At 42.2% G+C, this 19,892-nt stretch overlaps 1 protein-coding gene across 1 annotated transcript in view; it reads right to left on the bottom strand.

Annotated features, from left to right (window-relative positions):
* Positions 1 to 2,166: 2,166 nt before the first annotated feature.
* tmem26b (transmembrane protein 26b) overlaps positions 2,167 to 19,892 on the bottom strand; it is a 57,166-nt gene continuing 39,440 nt past the window's right edge. Inside the window, exons 3-6 of the mRNA XM_072239717.1 lie at positions 5,425 to 5,493; positions 4,952 to 5,148; positions 4,791 to 4,867; positions 2,167 to 3,634 (exon numbers count right to left, since the gene is read on the bottom strand). Coding sequence (XP_072095818.1) covers positions 3,294 to 3,634; positions 4,791 to 4,867; positions 4,952 to 5,148; positions 5,425 to 5,493 — 684 coding nt within the window. The 3' untranslated portion in view covers positions 2,167 to 3,293. The remainder of the gene's footprint in view (positions 3,635 to 4,790; positions 4,868 to 4,951; positions 5,149 to 5,424; positions 5,494 to 19,892) is intronic.

Below are 19,892 nucleotides of genomic sequence, written 5' to 3'. Positions count from 1 at the left end.
TGGTGTTCAGGGAGTCATCTTTGAGCCCGGATGAGTACGCCACAATTGAGAACGACTTCATTAAAACCTGTGTGGATGAGTGTGTGCCTACGAAAACTGACTGTACATTTCCCAACCAAAAGCCTTGGATGATCAGGAGGTCCATCATCAGTTGAGGGTTAGATCTATGCCACTTAAGTCTGGCAATCCAAGCCTGTATAAGAAAACCAGGTATGACTTGTGAAGAGCTATTTCAAAAGCCAAGAATCAATTTTGAAAGAGGTTGGAGGCGACACTGGATGCACGCCAACTCTGGCAGGATTTGCAGGCCATTACTTCCTACAAAGGGGAACCCAACTTCATGAATGGCAGTGATGCTTCACTACCAGATGAGCTCAATGCCTTTAATGCTCACTTTGAAAGGGAGAATAAAACTGCAGCACCCGATAACTCTGAGGCTGACTCTCTGTCTTGGAGGCCGATGGCAGGCTTTCAAGAGGGTGAACCTGGACCCACAGTAATTTGCCTTTTGCCACAATAGGTCTATGGCAGACATGATCTCAATGGCTCTCCACGCAGCTTTGGATCACTTGTGCCTTTAGGTCTCCATGGCCTCCCTTGTCCTGTGTTATACTTCTGAAACATTCAATCTGATATTTAAATAGACAATCCACTTCTCGGAAACAGATCATTGCCCTTCCCCTGTTCCATCTCTGCTCAAGCTAGAAGTTGCCTGATTAGTTGAAGTTGGTTTGGAGGTTTTGCAAACTGCAGCTTCTCTAGCAACTCCAGCCCACCTACTTTGGAGGTGAAGATTATTCCCTATGGTCCATCAATGTCCTTTGGTTTTACCTGACCAGCCTGTATGTGACTCTGGTCCCAGATCAACATGGTTGACCTTGGACTGCCTTCTGATTAGAACAGCAACCCACCCGGTGGTCTCTGACCACTCGGAACAAAAATGCCTGTGGTTCAAGAGGGAGGCTCACCAGGACCTGAGTCCAGCAGGGATTGTGATAAATGCTAGCTTTCCTGAGGACTATTTCCAAAATCTTTGGTTTTATCAGCACAGCCAAAAATGAACAAATATTTACCTCAAAGAGAAAGACATTGTGTGTTGCTACTTTTTAAAATACTGAGTGTAGTGAGACAACGTGGGCCAGGGGGTGGGGGGTGTGCATGGTGTGGGTTAATAGGGGTAGGTGGTGACTAGTTGTGATATATTCTAGCCCACTATAGATAGCAGGCGTGGACATTTCCTGCAGGTCAATTTCACAGATTTGCACGAAGGACATGTGGCAGCTCTGGCAAATGGCCAAGAGGCCAATGCACTCATAAGGTGACCAGTCAGTCTTTGTCAAAACATTAAAGAAACAGCAAAATAATGAATGATTACTTGTGATCCTGGGTGAACAACTTAGTTAATTGTCCAATGATGGGAAAAAAATGGATACACTTAACTACTGTAACCCTAGTAACCCCCGATTAATATGGACAGCAGACCACTGGAAAATCAAAAAGGAGAACTGGGAAAAAAAAAAATCAATGAATGGAGAAATAAAATTTCAGAGATGAAGGCAGTTAAATGTGTGATTATTATTTATTTTTATTTATTTAGAGATTCAGCACAGAACAGGCTCTTCCAGCCGAACGAGCCACACCGTCCAGCAACCCACCTATTTAACACTTGCCTAATCACACGACAATTTATAATGACCAATTAACCTATGTCTTTGGACTGTAGTGGAAAACTGGAGGACCCAGAGGAAACTCACGTGGTTCACGGGGAGAATGTACAAACGGCACTGAAATTGAACTCTGAACCCCAGCAGAAAAGCATCGCGTTAACCACTACACTACCGTGGCGCCCGAGTTGGTGTTTTGTTCTGCATTCCTCCCAAGTCAGAGTCAGCCGATTATTGGATTTAAATGGAGCACACTGACTGAAGATATTCACAGAAGGGAAGTGAATCTGTTGAACAAAAGGGCTCCACAACACAGAATGAGCACCAGGAAGTAAAATTGTCATTGTGGAAAACATGAGGGAAAAAGATCAGGTTAAAAGTGAACCTGTGATGAATCCTGATTGAGCCTGGTCAGTAATTTCAGAAAATTATGATAAAAATCTATTATTAATAATCTACATATTATAAAATAAGGAAAACAGGTAAATATAAAATAGCTCTATTTCTGGTTTTTGTTTCAATCTAATTTATTCTTGTGCTCCAAAGCACATTTGACTTTAAGTGAGAGGCTGAATCCAATGAGACTTCACTGGATGATTTACAAAAGGAAACACTGCTCCTATGTTTTTTTATCAAATGTTAAAAATTCAGTGTCTGCACAGATTGGACACAGTAGCAGTATAGAAAATACACTCTGCATTCAACAGTATTCACTTAACACACACGCCCTGTTTTCAAAGAACAAGCTGGCCTCCATCTAATCACTGCACTGCAGCAACAGTGCAAGAATTCATGAAATTTACATTTATTCAGATAATCAGTAATTCTCGTTTGTCTCTTCCTATGCACGTGAACACAGAATAACCCACAACAAACAGAAAAAGTTACATTTTCGACTCCACATGATTCCTTACAAAGAAATAACAATGTTAATTCAACCAAAATTTGAAACAAGGCACATGGGGGGTTTTATGAAATTTACTAGTTACTTTAAAACAGGATAAAAAACAAACAGAGTACAGACAATGCATTGGCTTTGGTTTGACAGGTAGCTATGTGACCACTGAACCTTTAAAAGAAGTTATCTTCTGAATAAGGTGTTAAGCTCTCAATGTAAGTGGTAACTAATCAAAGAATCAAAGAGGGATTCGCCTGATGCTTAGTCCGCAGTTATCTGCTACAAAGTTCAATTCCTGTCCATAAATTAGTTACCATACTTCCTCTAGTACAATAAGGGATAGCTTTGGATTCCCCAAGGTGATGAAAGGTGGCTCAAAAATTAATCCTCTCATTTGGTTTTGGATGAGCAGAGACAACGGCAGGGTGTCCGGGTTGTAAAGGGATACATTTCTAATCCTATTCTTTCAAAGAGGGAGGGTTGGTCAAAGAACTGGAGATACACCAATATCAGTCTGTCTCTAACTCATAAAATCACATGCTGAGAAAATATTCCTCTAAATGATCCTGGAAGTCTACTTGCCAGCGCTCCTACTTTGGCACATTAGCAAGTGTGTGATCCAACTCTGATGAAAAGCTTTCTATCTCAACCAATTGGACATGATGGTGCTGGCAAAATCTTGGTAAGTCCACATCTAGTATTCCTTTTCTTGCCCCAGTTAGAAGCACCTTTTACTCAAGGATGTCATCCAGCTCAATGGGATCAGAAACAACGTCGGCCTCAGTAGCCATCTGGTTTTCTTTCTGATTGGGCTGGCGTATTTCTAAATATATAACAACCAGCCGATAAATCTGCAGCGTCAGCACTAAGCTATTCTTGATTGTGAAGAATAATAGCATCTGGTGCGTTATCTTTCTATTTAACATTAAGAACAGTCGGAAAATGAAAAAAGGTCCATCTTGTATAAATATAGTTATAGATATAGTCCAGAGGTCTGCTCTGTATTTGTATAGCTTTTCTTTCCACACTGGGATATGACATCTTGTAGGTTTCTCGTCTTCTTCCTGCATCACTGGAATTAAATGAGCAACTTTAGAACTGTTTTGAAATTAATGTGCAATTTGGTGGATCCAAATGTTTTTTGTGATCCAAAAGTTCTTCAGAAGTTAAAAATGAGGCATAAAACTTGTTGCTTACACACATTTTATTAACTGTTACAAGAACAAAGGAGAGGAAGGGAGAAGCATGGCGAGAGATAGAAAGGGAAAGAGAAAAGGTGGAAAGAGCATGGGGTGGGGAAGAAGAGAGGAAGATAAGAGCAAGACAAAGGTATGGTGGTGGTCTTATACTAGAATATTGATAACAGTAAATAATAATGAAATTCCAACAGATAACATTTAACAAATTAGCCTGATTTAAGCAATGTGGAATCTGAACAATGACGTGTATGGCATAAAGGAGATTGAAAACACAAACAAGCATAAGGATGTTAAACTACAATAAAAATAAGTATTCTACACCTGAATCCAACAATGCTATTTCCCCCTATAGTGTATTCTCTTCCTGCTCCTCATTATAGGAAGGATGTGGAAGCTTTAGAGATGGTGCAGAGGAGGTTTACCAGGATGCTGCTTGGATTAGAGAGCATGTCTTAGGTTGAGTGAGCTAGGACTTTCCTCTCTAGAGCAAGGGAGGATGAGAGGTGACTTGACAGACGTGTACAAGATAGTAAGCGGCACAGTTCGAGTGGATAGCTAGAAACTTTTCCCCAGGGCAGAAATGGCTAATACAAGGGGGCATAATTTGAGATGATCAGTATTGGGTGGGTGTCAGAGGTTAAGTTTTTTTTTACACAGAAGCTGGTGAGTGCATAGAATGCCCAGCCAGGGGCATTTAAAAAACTCTTAGATTGGCACATGGATGAGAAAAAAGTGGAGGGCTATGTAGGAAGGTAGGATGAGTAGGTTGAAAGGTTGGCATAACATCGTGGGACAGAGGGCCTGTACTGTGCTATGTTCCTATCAACTCCCCCCAGATTCTACCCTTCACCTAGACACTAAGGACATTACAGTGATCTTCAATATGTTTGAGGAAATTGGAGCACCCAGAAGAAACATAAGGTGAGGGTCAACACGGAGGTCAGGATTGAAACCAGAGTACAGGAGCAGCTCTATCAGTGTGTTCTGTGCTGTCCTAATGATGGAATAGAAAGCACTATTATGGTTTACCTGTAAGATCCAAGGGAAATTGCAACATACTCCATGTCCACAGGGCCAGAATGGCAAAAACCAGCTCAACACAGCACCTGAAAACAACATCACAGCTCCTTAGTTAATGATGCATAGCTCCAACAACAATGAGGTGCTTTAGATCTGAGTTTGACGCCCACCTGACTCCTTTATCTGACAGTGTTTCACTCTTAAACTCCAATATGTCAGCTGCTGTCCCCACAAACATTAGGAGCAGTTGGGATAGCTGGTCTCGATTGACTCCTTTTCCCATGGGCAGTATCCATTTCCCGACTATAAGTATAATCAGGAGAGTCTGGTGCAGGCCTAGAATCCAATCAACACTCTGTAGAATTTGCTAAAGAAATATGTGAGATGAGAAGAACACGGGAGAAATAAGAATTAAATCACTGACACACACTCAAAGCTTTTAAGAGTAATTTCTTAATTTATTTTTGAAAAATTTAGAAAAAGAGGTTGCAAAGAATATACTGATTGGTGACAGTCTTTGCTATTAATGTAAATGCTGTATGTTGTTGTTTACCAGCAGAAATACACTTAGGAACCAAAATTAAATCAATTAACACCATTTTTGCAAAAATACTAAGTGTAAAGAAAATAAACTGAAACTTACAAAGTTGATTGTGGAACTGGAATTCATTTGCCTTTCTCCACATGGAACTCTGCCCAGATAGGTAACGTACTGTAAGAGAATCACCAATCAATCACATTGTTTGGCACTACAGAAAGGCACATGCAACAAAACTTTAACTCAAGAGTGACTGACGAAATGCCTATAAGACATAGGAGCAGAATTAGGCCATTTGGCCCATCAAGACTGCTCCACCATTCCACCATGGCCGATTTGTTACCCCCTCAACCCCATTTTCCTGCCTTCTCTCCATAACCTTTGACACACTGATTAATCAAGAACCTATCAATCTCCACTTTAAATATTTCCAATGATATGGCCTCTAGAGCCATCTGTGGCAATGAGCTCCACAGAGTCATTACCCTCTTGCTAAAGAAATTCCTCCTCATCTCTGTTCCAAAGGGATATCCTTCTATTCTGCGGCTGTGCCTTTTGGTGCTAGACTCCCCCACGACAAGAAACATCCTCTCCATGTCCGCTCTACCTAAGCCTTTCAATACTTAATGGGTTTCAATAAGATCCCTCCTTATTCTTCTAAACTCCAGTGATTACAGGCCCAGAACCATCAAACACTCCTAATATGTTAACCCTGTTACATACTTCATGGATATCTTGTGACTGTCTTATGAGGATGATGTAATGGTCTTGCAGAGGTCACATGATGTAGTTTTCCCGCCGATGGGATGTCATGTGATGACCTTTTCCAACCAGGTATATAAGTGTAGACCCCTGGTGACACAGTTAGTTTTCAGTTAGATCGTCAATCAAATACTACGCTATGCTGCTTATTAATCTCATGACGCAGTATAGTTCTAAAATGAAGTTTTACTTTCTATTGTAAGGTACAGAAGTGCTGGGCTGGCAGTTTCACTAATCGCTGCCAGGTTTGTTGATGTACCTTTTCAGTAATATTGGAGAGTGAAGACGGGAACCTGAAGGAGTTTGGTGGTTTTGGATAGGATCGACCATTGTTGAATTCGTCCAAGAAAGAGTGATCTGCATGAGGTAGCCTCTGCTGAAAGCAGCAGAAAAGGCTGTGCAGTATCTAGTATCCAGAGGGAAAGTTCAGTGCCTTTAAACCGTTTTATTTCTGTTGTTGTGAATCCTGCGGACAAGGCAGGATCCAGCTGGGATTGGCAGTGATGTCGAGTCTTCAAGGAATTCTTTACTTCGGGAAAGTTTCTCCTAATTGACTGTATAAATCTCTTGGACTTTCAAATTTGCCATTCTAAGAACTGTGTTTGAATTTACCAACTTTAAGAACCGTTTTCGCATTTATCGCTTTAAGTACTAGTACTGAGTGGTGGTTTGCTAAATGGCCGCATAGCAGTTTATTTCTGGTGAAGATTGTCGTTTGCTTTTTTTAATATTGAGCAGAGTTTAATAAATGTTTGATTTGTTTTTATAAAACCTGACTCATTTCTATATTCATTGTTGCCGATCACGTGGCAACCTTTTCATTCCCAGAATCATTCTCGTGAATCTCATCTGGATCCTCTCCAATGGCAGCACATCCTTTCTGAGATAAGGGGCCTAAAACTGCTCACAGTCCTTTAAGAGTATCGTTGCCCTGAAATCTATTTCTCATACCACTGATGTTTTCTGACTAGTTTGCACTTGGCATTACTTTCTGCTTTTATTTTTGGCTTGAGATTTAACTTCATGAGGGATTAAATGTGTCTAGGGCTCAATAGATGAGGCACAGAGGTCACTGAACATAGGACTGGACAGAGGGCTCCTTTAGCTGCATTACTGGGGTTTGGACATCAAGCCCATTCTGTACTTTCGTTACTGCCTGTCTGAATCATGTATACTTATTACTGTGTATTTGTCTGTCCAGGCCGGGTCTGCCTTCTCTATCTGCCCAAACTCTTTTCCTACATCTGGCAATGCAAGTTCCTAAAGTTCCTAGAGTCTACACTTATCTGGGGAAAGTTTAATTACATGGCATTGGTGGAGCACAAGTATTGGATTATCAGATACATATTGAGATTCTGTAGATGCTGGAAATCCAGGGGAACACCCACACAATGCTGGAGGAACTCAGCAGGTCAGGCAGCATCCGTAAGGGGGGAATGAACAGCTGATGTTTCAGACCGAAAAGGAAAACGGGGGAAAAGCCAAAATAAGAAGGTTGGCAGAAAGGAAGGAGTACAAGCTGGCAGCGATTATGTGAAGCCACGTGAGGTGGAGGTGGGTGAGTGAGGAAGGGGAGATGAAGTGAGAAGCTGGCAGGTGACAGGTGGAAAAGATCGAGGACTAAAGAAGGAATCAGATTGGAGAGGAGAGTGGGCCATGGAGAAAGGGAAGGAGGAAGGGCACCAGAGGAAGGTGATGGGGTAAGTGAGGGGAAAGGAAGAGGCAAGAGGGGAGCAGGAATGGGGAATGCAAAAGAGAGAAAGGGGAGGGGGGGAGAAACTACTGGAAGTTAGAAGAATCAATATTCATTCCATTAGGAGGCTACCCGAACAGAATATGAGGTGTTGCTCCGATAACCTGAGAGTGGCCTCATCAGGGCAGTAGACAAGGCCATGGACTAACATGTCAGAATCAGAATGGGAAGTAACATTAAAATGGGTGGTTACTGGGAAACCCTGCCTGTTGTGGCAGACAGAGCAAATGTTAGATATCTGTATTGGGTTGTAAGCAATCGGGTTGAGTTGCCTTGTCTAAACTGAGATATAGTTGCGCTGTCAGGGTCTGGCTGAATTGCTGGCGTTTGGGTTGAGCTGTTGATTTCATAACTAGTTTGCAGATCTCTGGGTTGGATGTCAGCGTATCATGTCAGATTACAGGCCTTTGGATTGAGTTGTCAGTGTTTCAGTCAATTTATAGTTTTGGATTGAGTTTCACGTGTTTGGGCTGAGTTGCTAATTTTTGGCTTGACTTGTCATACCTGGGTCGGATTGCATTAATTGGCTAAATTGTCAATGTTTGGTTAGAATTGACAGTACTTACGTTGTTTGGTCAGCATCTGGGTAAATTTGCTAGTACCTAGGTAGAGTTGATTCTGTTTGAGTTGTGCCACTCTGTACTCAGGTTTGATTGGCTTACTGCTGTGTTGAGTTGTCATTATTTTGGATTGAGTTTCTGCTGTTTGGGTTAGTTGCTGGTGTTTGGGTTGAATTGTCACCGGCGAGGTCAAGCTGCCAGATTGGGTTGTGCTACTGTTGTCCGGGTTGAATTGCAGACTTGTACATTCAATTGCCAGCTTCCAGGTTAGTTGCTGGGATCTGGGGTGGAGCTGTTAATATCTGAATAAGTTGCTAGCATTGCTTTATCAATGTCTACTTTGGGTTGTCAAGTCTGAGTTTTGTTGCAGGTATCCATGTTGAGTTGGTCAGTGTCTGGGCTAAATTGCCAGTCACTGGTTTGAGTTTCTGGAATTTGGTTTAAGTTGCCAGTGTTTGGGTTGGATTGCAAGGGCCAACAACTCAAGGCATCTTGACCAACTTGTTAGTGTTTGTGTTGAGTCTTAGTCTCTGTGATAAGTGGCTCATATTTGACAGAGTCTTCAATACTAGTATTAATATTTGAATTGAGCTGTTGGCAACTGTGTTGGATTGCATGACTGTAATCCATGTTTGCATCAAGACTGCAATGAAATCCAGAGCCAAGTGGTCCTGGTAAAACTCAAATTGCAGATTGGTGAGCAGGTTATTGGACAGCATGTGGCACTTGATAGCATGATCAACAATGGCAACCATCACTTCTCTGATGACTGGGAATAATCTAATTATGCAGTTATCCCCATAATTAGGTGGATTTCAGTGATGTAATGGTACTGGAAAAGCTTGCTATTCTGGAGTGTAGATCTCTGGAACTGTATCTGCAGTGTTGTCTGGTCCTGTAGCCTTTGCTTTGTCCAGTGCTCTTATCTGTTCTTTGATACCATGTGGAGTGAATCAAGTTGATTGAGAACTGGTCATTTCACAAATTGTGTCAAGTGAGCCATATTGTTATGGGTTCCCAGTTTTGAAGGAATGGCAGATTTCCTCTCCGGAAGTCATTAGTGAGTCACAATGGGCTTTTATGACAATCCAGCAGTTTTGTGGTCAGCTTTACTAAGACTGGTTGTATTTTTAAGTTTCAGTTTACTAACTGAATTTGAATTCCCAAACAAGTGGTTAGTCCAAACCCATGGATTACTCACCTGTTTAGTCAACTATTGTGCAACCATGTAGCTGTAACTTACATGTACATAATTGCCTGGTTGCCAGCGTGCTGCTGGGTTAATGATGAATTGTAATCTTTACAAATTGCACAAGATGAGCAATAGACAGAGAACCGCCATATTCGATTGGAGTTTGGGAAATTTCACCATTTACGAGGGGTGATTGATAAGTTCATGGCCTTAGGTAGACAGAGTCAAATTCAGAAAACCTAGCACATTTACTTTTTCAACACAATCCCCTCCTACATTTACACACTTAGTCCAGCAGTCGAGGAGCATACGAATCTTGGACCTCCGGAAAGTATCCACAGCAGGAGTGATTGATAGGTTTGTGGCCTAAGGTAGAAGGAGATGAGTTATACGGCTCTCGTTACATGCACATACAGTTCAACTCTTTGAGTGATTATGCAGAAAGTTTGAAATTAATAACTCATCAGGGCTGTTTGGTAAGTTTGTGGCCTAATGTAGAAGGAGATGAGTTATTAACTTCAAACTTTCTGCATAATCACTCAAAGAGTTGAACTGTATGTGCATGTAATGAGAGCTGTATAACTCATCTCCTTCTACCTTAGGCCATGAACCTAACAGTCACCTCTGGCATGTCAGTGATAATAAACCCGATTCTGATTCTGATTTTGGCAAAGGACACAATGTCACAAGCCGGGTACAAAGCAAATGAAATTGAGTTGAGGACAGGCATGATTCAAATCAATGGAGAAAACCAAGTGGGGATTTCTGAACATCTGAATAGGAAACAGCTTGTAATAATTTACTGATATGGGAAGTCGTTGTGCTACCCTACTAATAACTTCAACCATTCAGAGAACTCACACTCAAGTTCCACCTTGGAGGTCTGGAAATTTGATTTTAGTTTCAAAACCTTTTCTCTGGATATACTGTATATCCCAAATGTTGCAGTTATAGGATGTGTCTTGTTTTAAGAGTGAAGGATTGTGATACTTCTTATTTTCTTGTTCCCTTTACCATGATACCTGTTCATGCTTTCCATCTTCTTTTTTGTTATAGCATTTATTGCCAATATCCAATCCTGTCCACTACAAACTACACGTAAAATTAGTGAAATGGCATCCGAAACTATACCAAAGTTGTTCATACCTATAAGCAAACACTAAATTCGCGACAGGATCTTGGCCAATGTCATTGCATTTCCCGACACACTGCTGTATGCTAACCAGAGAAGGAGGTCATTTCTTAAAGACATGGTCCTCGTGGCAATCAGACATCAGCAAACCATACTTGGCTATCAGACAGGAAACAGAATGGAGTGCAGTGGGAAACAACGTGCACCTTCACTCAATGGGACATTCAAGTCCTGGTCAGAAGGAGCCTCCTGGGTGCCTGGGCTCAGGGTACACATGAGACCCACCAAGGGCAAACCCTGGCAAGAAGCACAAGGGGCAATTCCTACCTAATGGAGCAATGCTGTAAGCCATTTCGCATACTCAAACTGAGTCAAGATGATCTGCACACAAATGCCTGCACTGTTCTCAGAGTGCAGAGATATTGTACAAGCCAATTAAATAATCAGAACAGGCATTCATTCACTAATGCATGGTAATCAATGCAGCTGCATCTACAAAGCAGGGAGTCCTTCTAAAAAAGCTTCCTTCCTCTGCTCATCTGGGAGATGAGCCTAGGTACGCTGAGGGTAAATCAAAGTCAAAGTAAATTTATTATCAAAGTACAGATATGTCACCATATACAACCTTCACATCCATTTTCTTACAGGCATTTACAGGAAAATAAATAAATACAGCAGAATTTTTGAAAATGTATACATATAATAACTGATAAACAACCAATGTGCAAAAGACAAATTGTCCAAAATATATATATATACAGTATATATAAATTATAATATACATACACACACATACACACACACACACACACACACACACACACACACACACACACACACACACACACACACACACACACACATATATATATAAAAATACTGAGAACGTGAGTTGTACAGTCCTTGAAAATGTGTCTGTATGTTGTGGAATCAGAATGGAGGTGAGTGAAGTTATCCATGCTGATTCAGGACCCGGATGGTTGAAGGGTAATAACTTCATACTTCATACTTTATTGTCGCTAAACAATTGATATTAGAGAATACACATAGAATTAAGATGTTTGCTGGCCTGGGCTAGCATCAGTGGCATCAGCAGTTGGTCTGCCACCTGTCCTCAGGGGAAGGAGAGATAAGGAACAATGAAGCAGCATCTGGAGATGTGTAATGAAGGGACGGGAGAGAGAGCTGTCTGGAGCGGCTCCCCCTTTGAACCCTGAACTGTTTGGAGTGATGGACAGGCGATACCCCAGCAGGGGGATAAAAAGGGACAGGTTCGCTAAGGCAGACACACACGACACCCAAGGTAATGAGACCCTGGAAGCGGTGCGCCTCTCACGAGTCGGTGGGAAGTACCGGACCTTAAACGCACAGGGTGGAAAGGTACGATCAGCGGGAACCCGGTGTGTGTCCACCCTCGCTTGGGTGCCGGGTTCACTGCAGAGGATCGACCGCATCTGGAGGAGGGGTCACAGTCGGTGACCTCAGGTGACATCACCAAGGACCTGCCCGGAAAGCTGCTTCTGAGCAATATCGCCGGTCTGTGAGTGGAAGCCGTTTCTGAATGATCAATCGTTCCCGTTCTCTCTCTCTCTCTCCCCCCACGTTGTCCATCGCCATGGCAACGATTACTGCGAACTGAACTAAATTGGATTGAACTTTTGTGTCACTTTGAAGTTTGGTCATTTACCCCTAGACAACGATAGAGCTTGATTGATGCTGTTATCTTAATTCTGTGCACATGTGTGTTTATCATTGCTGAACTGTTGCATTTATTATCCTTTCGATTACTGTGTTGCTTGTTTCTTTAATAAAACTTTCTTAGTTCTAGTAATCCAGACTCCAACTGAGTGATCCATTTCTGCTGGTTTGGCAACCCAGTTACGGGGTACGTAACATAAGGTACAATCATCACAGCGATATTTGATTCCGCGCTTCCCGCTCCCTGGAGTACAAATCGATAGTAAATATTAAAAATTTAAATTATAAATCATAAATAGAAAATAGAAAATGGAAAGTAAGGTAGTGCAAAAAAAAACGAGAGGCAGGTCCAGATATTTGGAGGGTACGGCCCAGATCCGGGTCAGGATCCGTTCAGCAGTCTTATCACAGTTGGAAAGAAGCTGTTCCCAAATCTGGCCATATGAGTCTTCAAGCTCCTGAGCCTTCTCCTGGAGGGAAGAGGGACGAAAAGTGTGTTGGCTGGGTGGGTCTTGTTCTTGATTATCCTGGCAGCACTGCTCAGACAGTGTGTGGTGTAAAGTGAGTCCAAGGACGAAAGTTTGGTTTGTGTGATGTGCTGGGCCCTGTTCACGATCTTCTGCAACTTATTCCGGTCTTGGACAGGACAACTTCCGTACCAGGTTGTGATGCACCCTGTTCCTGTTCCTGAACCTGTTGCTGTGGGACCTAAGGCTCCCGTATCTCCTGCCCGATGGTAGCACTGAGACTCTTTGGTAACCACCATCCACCTCCTGCTGCTCCTCAGACTCTGCCTTATGAAATCAAGGCACTGACCTCTGTGCCGGCACTGATTGCTGTCAGCAGTTTACTGTACGTAAGTGTGCAATATACAGTGTCTCCACACCTCCTTGATGGGTAGCCCCAGCACTGATGCAGAAAACAAAATCACATCTCAGAATAGCCAATGGCAATTTCAATTGCTCTCCTGTCAGTTGTACGGCTGTTTTTTGGAAATCACACAGGGCGAGGTGCTGGCAGACTCAAGTGTAGCCCTGGCATCAGGACTTATCACTCTAGGCAGTGCTGGTCACTGAAAATCCTCAGCAGTGCAGTGCCCTTCAGGGTGAAGAGGTGGCATCTATGATGCCTGGAGGCATGGCATTCACCACCAGGAGGTTGTGAGTGAGTAGAGATCTTTCCTGTTCAAACCAATGTCCAAGCCCCTCATGAGAAAAGTTATGGACACACGAGCGCAGTCAATGCAACACTGCCCTTTTGGGAAGCCAGCACTACTGGCAGATCCCAGTGTCCCAGATGCCAGTCTTTCCATGCTGAAATCAAAGTAATTGAGATGATTTCTTCATAAATGCAGTGAACAGTAAATTAGAAAACTTGGTTGAGAATGGATTATTATTATTTTAATATCAGATTCATCTATGTATTACTTGTCATAAATAAATACAGTGAAATGCATCATTTGCATTAACTGCCAACAAACCCTAAGGGCAGCCAGCAAGTGTCACCTCACATTTGGGTACCAACATAACATGCCCACAATGTTCACAAAACACACAACAGCAGAACAACGTCAAGAAACATTGGCACTTAACATAGCAAAAATTAGTGGGAAGTTGGAGGATAGGGAATGGCATATAAACTTAATAAGTATTTTGTGTCAGTGTTCGCTGTGGAAGACACTAGCAGTATGCCCAAAATTTAAGAGTGTCAGGGAGCAGAATTGAGTGTGGTTGCTATTACTAAGAAGAAGGTGCTTGGGAAGCTGAAGGGTCTAAAGTAGATCAGTCCAGGATGGACTACACTGCAGGGTTCGGGAAGAGGTGGCTGAAGAGTTGTGGAGGCTTGGTATTGATCTTTCAAGAATCATTAGACTCTTGAATGGTTCCAGAGGACTGGAAAATTGCAAGTGTCATTCCACTCTTTATGAAGGGAAGGAGGCAGAAAAAGGGAAATGCTAGGCCAGTTAGCCTGACTTCAGTGATTGGAAAGATGTTGAAGTCCATTATTAAGAATAAGATTTTGGGGCACTTGAAGACACATGATAAGGTAGGCCAAAATCAGCATAGTTTCTTTAAGAGCATAAGACCAGAAGATACAGGAGCAGAAGTAGGCTATTCAGCCCATTGAGTCTGCTCAGCCATTCAATCATGGGCTGATCCAATTCTTCCAGTCATCCCACTCCTCTGCCTTCTTCCCATACCCTAATCAAGAACCTATCTATCTCTGCCTTAAATGCACCCAATGACTTGGCCTCCACAACCGCTCATGCCAACAAATTCCACAGATCTACCACTCTCTGACTAAGGTAATTTCTCTGTTCTAAATGGATGTCCTTCAATTCTGAAGTCATGCCCTCTTGTCCTAGACTCCCCTACCATAGGAAATAGCTTTGCCATATCTAATCTGTTCAGGCCTTTTAACATTTGGAAAGTTTCTATGAAAATTTTCCTCATTCTCCTGAACTCCAGGGAATACAGCCCAAGAGCTGCCAGACATTCCTCATATGGTACCCCTTTCATTCCTGGAATCATTCTCATGAATCTTCTCTGTACCCTCTCCAATGTCAGTATATCCTTTCTAAAATAAGGAGCCCAAAACTGCACACAGTACTCCAAGTGTGGTCTCACGAGCGCCTTATAGAGCCTCAACATTACATCCCTGCTCTTATATTCTAGAAATGAATGCCAACATTGCATTTGCCTTCTTCACCACCGACTCAACCTGGAGGTTAACCTTTAGGGTACACTGCACAAGGACTCCCAGGTCCCTTTGCATCTCTGCATTTTGAATTCCCTCTCCATCTAAATAATAGTCTGCCTGTTTATTTCTTCCACCAAAGTGCATGACCATACACTTTTCAACATTATATTTCATTTGCCACTTCTTTGCCCATTCCCCTAAACTATCTAAGTCTCTCTGCAGGCTCTCTGTTTCCTCAACACTACCTGCTCCTCCACCTATCTTTGTATCATTGGCAAATTTAGCCACAGATTCATTAGTCCCATACTCTAAATCATTGACATACATCATAAAAAGCAACGGTCCCAACATCACCCCCTGTGGAACTCCATTGGTAACCAGCAGACAGCCAGAATAGGATCCCTTTATTCCCACTCTCTGTTTTCTACCAATTATCCAATGCCCCACCCATGCTAGTAACTTCCCTCTAAATCCTTGGGCTCTTCTCTTGCTAACCAGCCTTATGTGCGGCACCTTGTCAAAGGCCTTCTGGAAGTCCAAGAACACCAAGTCTACTGCATTTCCTTTGTCTACCCTGCTTGTAATTTCTTCAAAAACTTGCAGTAGGTTAGTCAGGCAGGATTTTCCATTCAGGAAACCGTGCTGGCTTTGGCCTAACTTGTCATGTGCCTCCAGGTATTCCGTAATCTCATCCCTAACAATCGATTCTGCTGCCTCCCACCCTCCTTAATTAGCAGAGTAACATTTGCAATTTTCCAGTCATCCGGTACAATGCCAGAATCTATCTATTAAGTGGAAATCTTCCCGGACAAATCTGTTGAAAAGAGTCAATGCTTGTTGTTTACTTGGATTTTAAGAAGGCCTTAAAATCCACACGTGAGCCTGCTTAACAAGACAAAAGCCCACAGTATTACAGGAAAGATACAATCATGGGTAGAAGATTGACTGACCAGCAGAATGCAAAGAGTGGGAATGAAGGAAGCCCATTCCGGTAGCCTACTGGTAACTATTATAGTTCCGCAGGGGTCAGTGTTCGGGCCACTTCTTTTCACATTATACATCAATGTTTCGGATGACAGAATTCATGGCTTTGTGACCAAGTTTGCAGATGATATGAAGATAGTTAGTGGAACAGCTAGTGTTAAGGAGTCTACAGAAGGGCTTAGATAGATTTGGAGAATGGGCAAAGAAGTGGCAGATGGAATACACATATAGGTAAGTGTATGGTCATGGACTTTGGCAGAATATATAAAGGCATAGATTATTTTCTAAACAGGGAAAAAGATTCAAAAACCCAAGGTGCAAATAAACTTGGGAGTCCTTGTGCAGGATTCCCTAAACGTTAACTTGCAGGTTGAGTCAGTGATAAGGCAGGCAAATGCAATGTTAGCATTCATTTCAGGAGTAATAAAATGTTAGAACAAGAATATAATGCTGAGGCTTTATAAGACATTTGTCTGACCACACTTGAAGTATTGTGAGCAGTTTTGTGCCCCTTATCGAAGAAAAGATGTGTTTTTATAAGACTAAAAGACATAGGAGCAGAATTAGTTTATTTGGCCCATTGAGTCTGCTCTGCCATTCCATCATGGCTGATTTATTATCTTTCTCAACCCCATTTTCCTGCTTTCTCCCTGTGACCTTTGATGTTCTGATGAATCAAGAACCTATCAACCTCCATTTTAAATATACCCAGTGACTTGGCCTCCACAGTTGCCTGTGGCAATAAATTCTACAGATTCACAGTGAACCAAAGGTTGGGGGTGTTAATGACACAAAGGTTAGGGGTGTTGTGGATAGTATGGAGGGCTGTCATAGGTTACAGCGGGACATCAATATGATGCAAAACTGGGCTGAGGAGTGACAGATGGAGTTCAACCCAGATAAGTGTGAAGTGGTTCATTTTGGTAGGTCAAATATGATGGCAGAATATAGTATTAATGGTAAGACTCTTGAGAGTGTGGAGGATCAGAGAGATCTTGGGGTCTGAGTCCATAAAACACTCAAAGCTGCTGTGCTGGTTGACTCTATGGTTAAGAAGGCATATGAAGCATTGGCCTTCATCAATCGTGGGATTGAGTTTAAGAGCCGAGAGGTAATGTTACAGCTTTATAGGACCATAGTCAGACCCCACTTGGAGTACTGTGCTCAGTGCTGGTTACCTCACTACAGGAAGGATGTGGAAGCTATAGAAAGAGTGCCGAGGAGAGTTACAAGGATATTGCCTGGATTGGGGAGCATGCCTTATGAGAATAGGCTGAGTGAACTTGGTCTTTTCTCTTTGGAGCGATGGAGGATGAAAGGTGACCTGACAAAGGTGTATAAGATAATGAGAGGCATTGATTGTGTGAATAATCAGAGGCTTTTTCCTCGGACTGAAATGGCTAACACGAGAGGGCACATTTTTAAGGTGTTTGGAAGTAGGTACAGAGGAGATGTCAGGGGCAAGTTTTTGTTATGCAGAGGGTGGTGAGTGCGTGGAATGGGCTGCCAGTGATGGTGGTGGAGGCAAATACAATAGGCTCTTTTAAGAGACTCCTGGATAGGTACATGGAACTTAGAAAATTAGAAGGCTTTGGGTAACCCTAGGTCATTTCTCAAATAAGTACGAGTTCAGCACAGCATTGTGGGCTGAATGCCTGTATTGTGCTGTAGGTTTTTTATTGTTTCTATGAACCTCTGCTGGACCCTCTCCAATGCTAGCATATCTTTTCTCTGATAAGGGGTCCAAAACTGTTCACAATATTCCAAGTGTACTCTGACCAATGCCTTACAAAGCCTCAGCATTACATCCTTGCTTTATACTCCAGTCCTCTGGAATTGAATGCTAATGTTACATTTGCTTTCCTTACCACAGGCTCAACCTGCAAGTTAACCTTTAGGGTAACCTGCACAAGAACTCCCATGTCCCTTTGCGTGTCTGATTTTTGAATTTTCTCCCTGTTTAGAACATAGTCTACACTTTTATTTCTTCTACCAAGTGCACTATATTCCATCTGCCACTTCCCGACACTATATTCTATCTGCTACTTCTTTGCCCATTCTTCCAGTCTATGTCCTTCTGCAGACCCCCTACTTGGTTATTCAACTATCTTCATTACATCTGCAAACTTGGCCTTCAAATTCTTCATCCAAATCATTCACACATAATGTAAAAAGAAGCAGTACCAACACCAATCCCTGTGGAATACCACTAGAAAACAATAGCCAACCAGAAAAGGCCCCCTTTATTCCCACTCTTTGCATCCTGCCAGTCAGCCAATCTTCTACCCATGTTACTATCTTTTCCGTAATACCATGGGCTGTTATCTTGTTAAGCAGCCTCATGTGGGACACCTTGTCAAATGCCTTCTGAAAATCCAAGTAAACAACATTCACTGATTCTCCTTTGTCTGTCTTGCTTGTTGTTTCCTCAAAGAAATCCAACAGATTTGCCAGGCAAGATTTCCGCTTAAGGAAACCATGCTGACTCTGGCCTATTTTATTATATGCCTCCAACAGTCTGAAACCTCACCCTTAATAATGGACTCCAACATCTTCCCAACCACTGAGCTCAGGCTAACTGTCTTATAATTTCCTTTTTTCTGCCTCCCGCCATTCTTAAAGAGTGGAGTAACATTTGGTTCATTACGCAACTTCCAATATAGAATTACATTTCCCCTAGTTAGGCATTCTACAAATTCACTCTCCTGGAATCCAGCACCAACCTGATTTTCCCAATCTTCCTCCTTCTGAAATCCCCAATTATTATTGCAACTTTGCCCTTTAGACATGCCTTTTCTATCTCCCATTGTAATTTGTGGTCCACATCCTGGCTATTGTTCAGAAAGGTCTTTTTACCCTTGCAATTTTTTTTAACTGTACCCATAGGGTTTCTACATCTTCCAGTCCCACGTCACCTTTTTCTAAGGATTTGATTTGTTTTCTTACTAACGGAGACACTCCACCAACTCTGTCTACCTGCTTGACCTTTGGATACAAGGTGTATTCTTGGATGTGAAACTCCAAACTATGATCTTCTTTCAGCCACAAGTCAGTAATGTCCACAATATCGTACCTGCTAATCTCTAATCGCATTACAGCAACATCTACCTTCTTCTGTACACTGTGTGCATTCAAATATAAAACATTCAGTCCTGTATTCATCACCCTTTTTGATTTTACCCCCATGTTACACTTCAACTCACCCGACTGACTGCAATTTTGCCCTATCATCTGCCTGTCCTTCCTCACATCCTTATTACACACTGCATGATTGCAAAGAAAGCACATCGGCGCCTCTACTTCTTCAGGAGTCTTGGAGGTTTGGCACATTATCGAAAACCTTGGCAAACTTCTACAGATGTGTAGTGGAGAGTGTGCTGACTGGCTGCATTAAGTCTTGGTGTGGGAACACTAATGCCTTTGAGTGGAAAATGCTATAGAAGGTCATGGATTTGGCCCAGTGCATCATGGGTAAAACCCTTCCAACCATCTACATGAAACATTGCCGTAAAAAAGCAGCATCATCTTCAAAGATCCTCACCACCCAGGCCAAGCTCTTTTCTTGCTGCTGCCATCAGGTAGAAGGTGCAGATGCCTCAGCATTCACACCATCAGTTCTAGAACAGTTACTACCCCTCAACCGTCAGGCTTTTGAACAAAAGGGGATAGCTACTCATTTCTGTTATATTGTTATTTCATGCTCATTATTTATTGATATTTATTTATATCTGTATTTGCACAATTTTACAGTTAATAGCTCCTGATGTTAATAGTTTACAGATACTGTTCTAC

Source organism: Mobula birostris, chromosome 21 (assembly GCF_030028105.1).
Source record: "Mobula birostris isolate sMobBir1 chromosome 21, sMobBir1.hap1, whole genome shotgun sequence".
NCBI classification, from domain to species: Eukaryota; Metazoa; Chordata; class Chondrichthyes; order Myliobatiformes; family Myliobatidae; genus Mobula; species Mobula birostris.
Note: the sequence above shows the minus strand (reverse complement) of the source record. Positions and strands in the feature narration are given on the sequence as shown.